Consider the following 11,164-nt stretch of genomic DNA (forward strand, 5'->3'; position numbering starts at 1 on the left):
CGAGGCTGCACGTCTGAATGCGTTTTGCCCCCGCAAGGTATACGAGCCCACAGAGGCAGACAGATACAAGGGCAGCTCAATGAAAAGTAATGTACCTGTGCAACCCCCCCTCCTCCTCCTCCTCCCATCCCCCCCTCGGAGACGCGTGGATTCTCTGGTGGTGTTTATTGTGCAATATGATATATCATATTTAGGAGTGTTAAGATGCAGCCTATGAGGAGGGGTATTTAAATGACAGCTGATGCCCTTTCTCTTGACTGACAACAAAAAGCACTTGACACACACACACAGATATACACACACCCTCACACACAAGTCAGATGTCCCTTTACTCACATCCAGTGTCACAACACCCGGAGGGCGGAGGATAAAGTTAACCAGACAAAACACACCAACAAATTCGGCTTAAAGTTGAAGTGAAAAATATTTTATTCTCATCTTTTACAAGACATAATTATGGGGCACTTGTATGCACACAAAAAAGAAAGAATAACGGCTCAGAAACACAAAGAAACCTATGTTTTTTTTTTCAAGTGTCAACTACTAAGCTATATGATTGCAAAAAAACATCACAACACAAAATGGGAAATAATAATAATAATAATAATAATAAAATAATAATAATAATAAAAAGCGTGCCCTCTGGCTAAACCAACAAGGCATTTAACAAATATAAAAGAAACATAAATAAATTATAAGTTAGAATAGACTTAAAAATATACATATACAGAAGAAAATAATCATAACGGAACAGAAATAAACAATTATAGGCTATTGTCTCTATAAAGCTGTACACTTTTGGCCAGTGTAGACAATTCTTTTTTTTTAAAGTAATTTAGGATTGCACAGATGTTAAAACATTTAACACTGTCGAGTGGCTGTATGCAAAAGCAACAATGGATGCTACATTTGTACTGGATAGAAGTCATTCGGTCGAAATGTCCTCTCTCTCTCTCTCCTCTCCTCCTCCTCCCTCCTTCCTCCTCCAAACCGTTCAGTCCTGAGAGTCTGCTCCGGTAGTTCGGGCTGCGCGTCGAGCCGAAACAAACCGGTGCCGGTCGGGCTTCTTTACCTCCCGCAAACCGACCCCCGTGTTCTCCTCCAAGAAGAAGCAGGAAGAAAACATCCTCGTCTTGATGCTCCAAAAAAAACAAAAAATGCGCAGGCGAATAGTGCAAAAGAAAACCACCAAAAAGAAACACCTGAAGGAGAAACAAACAAAAAGTGAAGCACGGTTAGTTTGTTGTCTTTTTTTCTTGATGAAAAACCAGTCGTTCCGGAGAAAAACGCGAGTCAGCTCTCCGAGGAAACCGGAGATGTAACCCCGGCGGAGGGCGTCACCCTTTTTACCAGAGCCCTTTTTTTCCCGCCACTTCGTGACGCACGTCCCCCCTCCCCCACCCACGGGGTGTTACTACAGCTACTACTATCACTACTACTGCGATTTCGCCACCGCACCCCCCCCCCCTCCTCACCCCACCCCCTCTCTGATAAGACTGCCTGCGTTTTTATTTTTTTACATTTTTGTCATTATTTCTGGGCTCACGAAATCATTTTAACGCAGGGGGGGAAGAAACACTTAAATAACGGATTATAATCAGTGACCTTATACGCACCTCTTAGTAATAACAGTTTGATCCGTTTTGAAGTGTCATATTTTAGACACGATTTTTAACGATGATAAACCCGATTTTTTTTTTTACAGTTAATAACAAATAAAAATACGACACATACCTTCAACGAATCCTCTTTCGCGGAGTTTGTTCCAGCGGGATCGGAGACTTGGAGTGGTGGCACGCGCTCATATCATTAGATTTTTTATCAGCGGCCCTCTTTCGTTTCACGAAGAAGTCTGTGAGAAAGAAGAAGAAAAATTAGTACACATACCCACACAAAAAAAAACCAAAAATCCACATGAGGAGGAGAAGAGCCCATGATGTGGTTACACGAGCGCAGAAGCCAAGAGCGCACACATCCAAAGGGCGGTGCGCTTTTTCCTCTTAAAGGGTCGCATGCCATTTACCTGTGATGTGCGTGTTGTTGTTGTCTGTCGCGGCCGTCCTCTTGCGTCTCACACACGGAGTCTGTCTGTGAGCCGGCCTCCCTGAGTTGAGCTCCTCCGCGCGGTTCTCCTGGTTCACCTCCGCCGGGCACGGAGCGCTGCTGCTGCTGCTCTCGGGCACGGCCAGCCGCTCCAGTACATCCATATCGGGGCTCTCGGAGGACACCGAGTCCGAGAGGGGCCTCTGCTTTCCGGGCGCCTCCTCGGCCGCCCTGCTCCTGCCGTTCTGTACAGAGTCCTTATAAAAACCCGGGGTCGTATCCACGGGCACCTCTTCCCACTCATAATCCCCAACCAGCGGGGTGTTGGCCTCGAAATTAAAGTTCCATCTCTGCTGGTCCCGTTCGGAAATCTCACTCAGCTTGTCTTTCATCTCCCGGCTCAGGTCGTCGTGATCCACCGGTCCGAAGAGGTTGCGGCAGACGCTGGTGCGTTTGTGGAGAGGGAAGGTCCTCCTGGCCACCAGCCTCTCCAGCGCGCTGCACGATAACTGGACGTTGGACATCTCCAGAAAAAAATAATCTTGCCAACAAAAACGCCACAAATCACCGAATAAAGGACGCCCTATTTGGCCGATCGATCCCCGATGAGAGAGTATCGGCTGCTGCTGCTGCTGTTGTTGTTGTTGTGCATTTAAGTGCGCGTCTCTTTCTCCACTCTCGTCTCCGCCACAGATTTGGGTTTAAATGTACCTTCTCGGTGAGACGTGGAGTATATAACCGACGGACAACTCCTCTGTCAGCGTAGCCACCTCAGGAGACCTCCTGATTGGCTGCCGTAAGTCCGACCCTGTTCCAGAGCGCACCCGCCAACCCCCCCCCCCCCCCCCCCCCCGATTTCCCGTCGGCCCCTGGTGCCCACTTGGCTGTGCGCCGAGCGGAGCGCAGCGATTTGGTTTGTTCCTCCCGGAGAGTCAACCCTCTTGACAACGCTGAAGCGGACTCGATGTCAGCGTCAAACTGATGGAGCACATTTTTTTGTGGGGTGGAGGAGGGAAGGGGAATCACCTTCTTTTGGGGGGGGGGGGGAGTATTTACTTAAGCAGCTGCTGGTTGTGCATCGATTATCGGATTTTATTCTTCCTCCTTCTCCTTCCGCGCTGCGGTGTTGCGCGTTCGATAAATGGACCAACAGGAGATCAATGGTCATCTCACGTTACATGAAAACACTCAGCAGTTGTTTAACCACTTTGAAAAATCACAACCATTTTTTCTTTTTCATATTTTTGATATGCCAAAATAATATAAACAACTGAAAGGAAAAAGTTCGCTGTCCGGGATTCACCTCTTCACGTCGCCGACAAGTCCCAACACACAACCCCCTCTTCTCTCCCTCTCTCTCTCGCTCTCTCTCTCTCTCATCACAACATGAGCTTCTTCTTCTTCTGCAAATTCAGAAGAAAATTACTTGTTTTCCTTACTGATCGCACCACTTTATATATTTGTTCGTCAAATGGGGAATTATAATTTTAAAAGTGAAGGTTTTCTTGCCCAAAAATCTGCAGGCAATCCGCCTGTCACCGCTGATGTGTACGTGCGTGTTTTTGTTGTCGCGTAAATCGGATAAATAAACATCGATTGGTGGCAATCGATCATTCAGTATTGATCATGCACAATATATATATAGTTATTGGTGATGTGTAATACGCCTCCCATACATTTCCCTTAAAATAAGAACAATGCGACGTATAATGGTCTGCATGGTCTCCAGTGTGTAGATCCAGTCAGCCAGACACGCCTCATCAGAGGACAATAGGTGCACAGCGACCCGCAGTGGCGTAAACGCGGTACTGCACCATGAACTTTTTCACACGTGCAAAAACGCAGCCCGAGAACGAGTGAGCTCAACAGCTCAACAACTCAACGACACGCCGTTCACAGGCAACTATCTCGTGACACTTGAGATGTCACATTTTGACACGCGAGAGCGGTCACGTGCTTTTTAAAGCGCCAAAGGTGTCACTGTCCGCGGCAACAATGATTCACTTGTTCCTGTGAAGGTCAGGTGCTCTTCAAGTGATGTCCCCTCTAGCACCACGTGATGCTCGGTCCCGCGGGCTGGACATGTGACATGCAGCTATTGCGACATTGCAGATGACTCCACCATTAACTTGTGAGCAGCACCTGAGCAAAACAATAGATACAAAATTAGTGCTTTTTTTGATTGAATTGGAAAAAACGATGTGTGAGATCGGACAATAATGTGGAGGCTATTTGGTTATCGTGGAAGATCACGATAAAGACATAATTATTGAAACATTCCCTCTGTGATCAAAGCAGGCAGGAATCTCTATGTCTTGTTGGTTGGCTCCCTCTAGCGGCGAAAAAAGGTACGCACCCATGTTGGATTAGATTAGATTAGATTCAACTTTATTGTCATTACACAGAGTACAAATACTGGGGCAACGAAGTACAGTTAGCATCTAACCAGAAGTGCAAAGCAGAAGAGTGCAGAGTATGTGCAAAAATGGTAATATAAATAAATAGGATATATACAGTATGAAGAGTAACATGAGCAGCAATAATGGTGGTTCGTGCAGATGTGATATAGATATATGTAAAGTGCAGGTGAAGTACAGGTGAAGGTGGCAGTAGAAGTTATACAGTTATAAATGAGGTAGGAGGCATGATAAGATATACGGTTGCCTATTATTATTTTTTTTACAGTATATGTATGCAGAGAGAGAAAATTGTATCTCACACATTATTAATTAAAGTTGCCCACTATGATCTCATTCATATTCCTTTTAATCAAAACGGTGTATTGCGAGGATATCATGAGGATTTACAGAACCTCAAGTTCATCGTGTCGGATCACAAGAGTGCTTTTGTTCTGACATGAAACCCTGTGAAGATCTCATTAACTCAGTTTAAAACCGGTCCCAGATTTACTTTGACAGGTTGGAGAAGTCCTCCTGTTCCTCGGGGCGCACGCCCTCCTCAAACAGATATGATCACGTCGTGTTTTAAAAAGGCCGTTATAATGCAGAGAGAACTTCTGTAGGCTGGTGCTCTTTCAAAGGGAGGTTAATCTCTCAGCTTTTCATCAGACAACTAGTGGGATTCTCTCCGAAAAATGCAGCAGTATGATTCTTTTATCTCTAAACACACACACACACACACACACACACACACAGACACAGACACACACACATACCTCAACTGCAAACTTGCTCTTTGACACACCCGGAGGGCTAAATGCAAAGTTAAAAAAAAAAAGATCCAGGCTCTCCAGACTCTAATAACGACAGCAGACGGAGACCAAAAAACAAGTTTGGACAGAATTTATTTGAAGGTGATGTTCGAGACGTCCGAATGTGCTGCGGCAAGGCGTTCTGTTGAAGCTCTCAACTGGAGTTATCATTGAACCGTGCTTCTTCCAATTCAATTTGATGTTTTGTTCCCGCAAAAATGAAGACATTTCTTCTGAAATTGAAGTCTTAATATTCTAATCTAGGCCTGACGTCAAAACACACACAGATAACTTTAGGGCAAGTAGTGCTGCCGTGGTTGAATGTGCGCGCGTGTGTGTGTGTGTGTGTGTGTGTGTGTGTGTGTGTGTGTGTGTGTGTGTGTGTGTGTGTGTGTGTGTGTGTGTGTGTGTGTGTGTGTGTGTGTGTGTGTTTGTGAAAGCCATTTCCAGTGCTATACCCCCCCCCCCCCCCCCCCACCTGAAGAAACTCATCCCTTTGATGTTAAAGAGGGGCTGCAGGCCTCACCACAGGCCGCCTGCAGAAGGAGGATGAAATGTAATCTGACCCCGTCGACCACATGCTACCCCCACACAGCAGCCGTCCCCGCGTGCTGCCCTTAAGCTTGAAGTTGCCCGTCGTTGGACACGCCCAGTCGGAGTGATTTGCTGCGTGAGTTAGCCGCTAATTATCCACTCCACGCCAAATTATGCACGTGTCTTTTTTTCTGCTGCAAAGAGCTGTAAACAAATGTGTGATTGTTTCGTTTTGTCTTCCGGTTTGATGAAACTTCAGTTGAGCTGAAAGAAAAAACAGATATTATTTACAGAATACACACACACACACACACACACACACACACACATACATACACAATGTAGGTGGTGACATTTCTAATGTCTTATAATAACCCACACACACGTGTGTGGATTATAAAGCGATAAAAACAGTGGATTCAATGCACGTGTAATTTAATAACGTGTGCAGTACCAGCAGCAAGTCATTTTATTGAGCTTTGTGGATTTTAATGGTTTAAAAATGTGTTTACTGTAGGAGTATAGTATAAAAGTAGAACAGAAAAAGCCTCTTTTAATTGTTACTTTGCTAAGAAATATGAATTAACCAAGAGTTATGCATTTTTTTGGAGGAAATATAATGTTATGAAGTCAAACCTTCTTTCTAACTAACATTTTTAAACACCTTTATACAGGCACGTGCACAGATAGAGCCCTAGTGGTGCTCAAGCACCAGCCCTTTTGCCCTGGATGAGTAAAGTGCCCTTTTTGCTGGAGCCACTTTTTTTTAATTCATCCGTATTTAAGAATAAAAGTTACTCTTTCTGTCAAGTCCCACCAAATGTGTTTTGATATCCGACGGGGCATTTATTTGAGTTCTTGTGAGAATTTCACCCAAACATGCTCCGTGCCACTCACGAGCCCCCCCTCCACTTGGTGCTCTGCTAGCGCAGTGTTCCTCGCGCCACACCAAACGCAGTGGCGGGCCGTCAGGGCCAGCAAGGCCTTCTCTGCTGGCCTAAACATCATCAGAATATATATTTTTTTCTAAATATATTTTCCCACAAATATGTATTCAATTATTCCCCAGAGTAAGAGTTATTCTCTTAATTTCATAGCGTTCCTCTTGGTTGCGCTGCTGCCAGCGCCAGGTTGAGATTTGGAGGGCTGGTCTTTATGTTAGATCTTTTATCCAATCATATTCAGCCATCGTGTGTTGCCAGGGGCTAAAATCTGCCCGTAGGCCTTCAGAATCAACATTGCGGGCGCTGGTAGCTTCAAGTGAATGGGAATGACAATGTTGTGTCAACCAATCAGCTTTAGAGTTGGCTCCTCTAGGCCTTGAGAAGGCCCCGGAACCGCACAGGAGCCAGCTAGCAGGCGGAGTGCTGCACGTCTTTTGATTGGATTACCAATATTGAGAGGCGGGTCCTATGGGCAGGTAGATGCAAAACCTCAGAACTAGGAAACTGAATTTGATAAAGGAATTAATTCGCGGACTACAAAGCTGTTTTTTCAACCCACAATGGCGGAAGGAGGAGAAGATGTCGATTTGGTCGAGCATATACTTGAAATCTGCTTTGGGTGCGACAATGCCCTGTTTAGTGAAAAAATGAGTGCAAGTGACTTTTTTCTTCTTCTTTTTCTCCGTCATGATGCACGCATTCTGCAGCGCGCGAGACGGAGAGCCGAGAGAAATGACATGCTGTTGTGTAGATACGATCAACATCAGACGGCTGTTTAGTTTAATAAATAAACAAAGACGTGCTATAGAGAAAAAATTTTAAAATGTCATGCGATCTACCAATACTACGCCGCGATCGAGGTATTGAGCAGCCCTGGTCAAGAGCCATGGCATCATAATGATAGTAATAAGAGGTGGATTAATTCGGGTGGGACTGTGTAGGACCTCACTGAAGGCCCAGGCCCCAGGCCCACGGCCCGCCACTGACCAAACGGCTGCACCTCCTTCTCCTCTGACCAGCAGCATCAGACACACAGGTAATGACTGTTTGTCCCCTGACGTTGTTTGGTGATAAATTAACCACGCCAACATTAGCGCTGCTGAAAACGTGACGTCACAACTGGTCCGACGTTTCCTAAGACAATACACATCAAACTCACGAAATCCGTGGTTTCACAGCCTTGTCCAACTGTTTATTGACGTCACGTTTAATGAACAGATAGAGGGAGAGATATACAGGCAGGCATCTTCCTTGTGTTGTATAAATGCTATTGAGACCATTTCGAAAGTATGTTGAAATTATTAATTAATTTTATGATAAATGTCACAAGAATTCACAGCTATAAAATTGCAGCTAAACTATGAATGCAATTCTTGTACCATATTGTTTTATGTGGTATGTTTCTCTTTGTTTTGTCTGTTCCAGTTTTACAAAGATCAATCTTGTATGAGCATTGCAGAGGGTGAAAAGAGTAAACGCAAGAAAAAACACTTGTAATAACTACTTACTAACCCAGAGTGAGGTCATGCCGGGAAATATCAGACTGAGGCTTTATAACTTTTTTACAGAGGTTTGATATTTCCCGGCATGACCGAGCGGTCGAGGTTAGTAAGTTGTTTATTATATGGCATTTTTGGCTCCTATTATTTTGTAAATAAAAACTAATTGTTAAAAGAAAAGAATTTCATTTTGTTTAGCTCTCATGTCCTCTCACGACACAATGTGTTTCAATTACTTGCTAACTTCAAGTTACAGCGATCAATATAAAAATAATTTTGCCGATGGGTGCCCTTTTTTGTGGTTTGAGCACCTGCCCCCCAAAATGTCTGTGCACGTGCCTGCCTTTATACACTGGCTGTCGCATTTTCCTAAATCAATCTCCAAGTGAGGTGAAGTTTCAGCCCAAACATGCTCTGACAAGTAACCTGTGACCAGTTCTGAAGATTTATATAGTTGCTCGGTTAAAAATAGCTCTCATAATGTTTTCGTTGAGCTGAAACAAACGGCGCTTCTCAATATGCGTACTTGTGCGTACTTTCCTCTACTTGTGTCCTCGTGACTCGTGAAACGTCATCAGTCTCAGCCCGAGTACATGTTCACATTCAAAGTTCGCTTCTCGCAAAGCACGGTCAAAATGCCCGGATGTGACTTGATCCTCCCACTTTCCGGAGGATGCATCAGAGGAGACTTGTGCGTACTCTGGCCAGCAGATATCCCAGAATGCATTTCACCAGCAACCGGAAACAGGAGCGGAGGAGAAAATAAACTACTGAGAGTTGATTTTTTATAAATACTACTGTTGTTGAGTCACGGAATGTCATTTTAGGATGTTTTGTTTATTTGACTGTAATTTTTTTTTTACAGTGAATAATTAGAGTAAACTCAGGAACAAGAACAGCTGATGTGGTGACGTCATCAAGTCAGCTGCTGTTCCAATCGCAGAAAGACCGTCCTCCCGTTCTCCCGTCCTCCGGAGTCTGGACTCCCAAGACCAGACTCCCAAGTCCAGACTCCAAGAGAACACAAGTCTGTACTCGTGTACTTTGAATTGAGAAACGCCGAAAATACCCAAATTGAAATAAATGACGGGAAGGTAGCTCTGCACTGTTTGCACATGCTGTTCCTTTCAAAATAAGACTGTATGCCGTGTACTTTATTGTCTCGCTCGCTCTTGAATTTGAGCGGTGCCTCGCCATTACTGTTAGCTCCATTTTATGGTGTGTAAAAAGGGCAGATGTGTATGGTTTAAAGCTTTTATATTTCTTTGTAATCAAAGAGCAATACTGTTCTTTGTTTAGGAATAATAAATGTATACGAAGGTTTTTTCTTGTTTTTGAACGCTAAGTGTTTTAAATGCCATAAGGTCAAACATTATAAACATAATACTTAAAGCCTTGGGCTTCTCCGACCTTTGGAACAACCAATCCTCTCTCCTCGCAGTTTATGACCTTCAGTGTGTGTGTGTGTGTGTGTGTGTGTGTGTGTGTGTGTGTGTGTGTGTGTGTGTGTGTGTGTGTGTGTGTGTGTGTGTGTGTGTGTGTGTGTGTGTGTGTGTGTGTGTGTGTGTGTGTGTGTGTGTGTGTGTGTGTGTCTAATGCACTGGATACATTGCCAGTGGAAGAGACACCATGGGTGGTTTCTCCACTAAAATGAATGCACAGAGAGAGAATATAACTTCTATTTCTGCAATTCTGGCGAGTAAAGTAGACGAGATAGAAGTGGAAACCACACACACACACGTTTCTTTCCATTATCTTACTTTTTCACAAAAGGACCTCAAAGGGTCAACAAATTGCAACAAAGCAATGTGTAAAAACGAACCCAAATATAAAAATATGAAAAAAAGTAACTTGATTGAAGTGCAAAAGCACTTCAATCCTATTATAGCGATAATAATAATTACGAACATTATTTAAAATGGAAGCAGGTTCCCCAAAATGTCGATGTTTCTTAAATTAACTTTGTTATGTCACTGTGTCTTAACTTTTCGTTTCTTTTAACTTGTCTTGTTCTGTATTTTTTTGTTTGTGTTTCTGTCTTGACCTGGTAACCCTCGAAAAAGAGATTTTTAATCTCAATGGGATTCACTTGGTTAAATGAAGGTTTAAATATAAATAAATAACGATTCATCATAGGCCATGATGATCGAATGTAAGACGTAATATAAAACAGGCCAAGTTAAGTTAAGTAAAAGGTGCAACCATTTAAATCGAGATGCAGTAAAAGTATTAAGTCTTCCAAAAGGAAAATGCTTCAATGCAGAAGATCTTTTTTTCTTTTGACCTCGGGCCTCTCTGGTTACAGAGCGAGATAAAGGTGGTTTTGCCATGTGCTGTCAGCTGAGGGATTTTCTTCTTTCTTTGACAAACTTAATTTGGTGGTGGTTTAAGAGGCTATACCCACGGCAGTCGTTTTTAAAACACACAAGGAAAAGTTATGAATGGAAAGCTTCTCTCACAATAGTTGAAGAACAGAAAGTAGGCAAATCAAGCTGTTGATGACCGTTGGGTGAGTTTATACCACACTGGCTGAATGAGATTAGATATTGAGCTTCTTACAGGACAGTAAGTCTTTGAATCTCTATATTTCTCAAGTATAAATGTTGTGATCACTGTGATATGGTGCTAGAATCATGTTTCTGGAAAGAAAGACAAAACTTATTAAGAACAATAGTTGGGTTGCCAAGTTGTAAATAAACAGACTATAAGCACATGATGTGCTTATAGCTCTTTAATCAATCCTAGAGAAAACTGAAATGTCAAACTTGACCATGACTTGACTACCCTGTAATTACAATTACAAAATCACAAATAAAAAAGAAAATAATAATAATAAACTACTTTTTGTTTTGTTTGCCCTGACGTAATTACTTTGTTCCCCTTCTGTTTGCACATTTCCTTGTTTATCATGTCTAAAGAGCTTTCAGTTAATT

The 11,164-nt window shown here is 43.2% G+C and overlaps 1 protein-coding gene across 1 annotated transcript; it reads right to left on the reverse strand.

Moving 5' to 3' along the window:
* Window positions 1-405: 405 nt before the first annotated feature.
* Window positions 406-2,785, reverse strand: cdkn1cb (cyclin dependent kinase inhibitor 1Cb). The gene is made up of 3 exons (XM_056416369.1): window positions 2,024-2,785; window positions 1,735-1,852; window positions 406-1,202 (listed from the first exon to the last, which is right to left on the reverse strand). The coding sequence occupies exons 1-2, from the start codon at window positions 2,565-2,567 to the stop codon at window positions 1,737-1,739; spliced, it is 660 nt and encodes a 219-aa protein (XP_056272344.1). The 5' UTR covers window positions 2,568-2,785; the 3' UTR covers window positions 406-1,202; window positions 1,735-1,736.
* Between the last annotated feature and the right edge of the window lie 8,379 nt (window positions 2,786-11,164).

The sequence above is a fragment of the Pseudoliparis swirei genome, chromosome 6 (assembly GCF_029220125.1).
Source record: "Pseudoliparis swirei isolate HS2019 ecotype Mariana Trench chromosome 6, NWPU_hadal_v1, whole genome shotgun sequence".
NCBI lineage: Eukaryota > Metazoa > Chordata > Actinopteri > Perciformes > Liparidae > Pseudoliparis > Pseudoliparis swirei.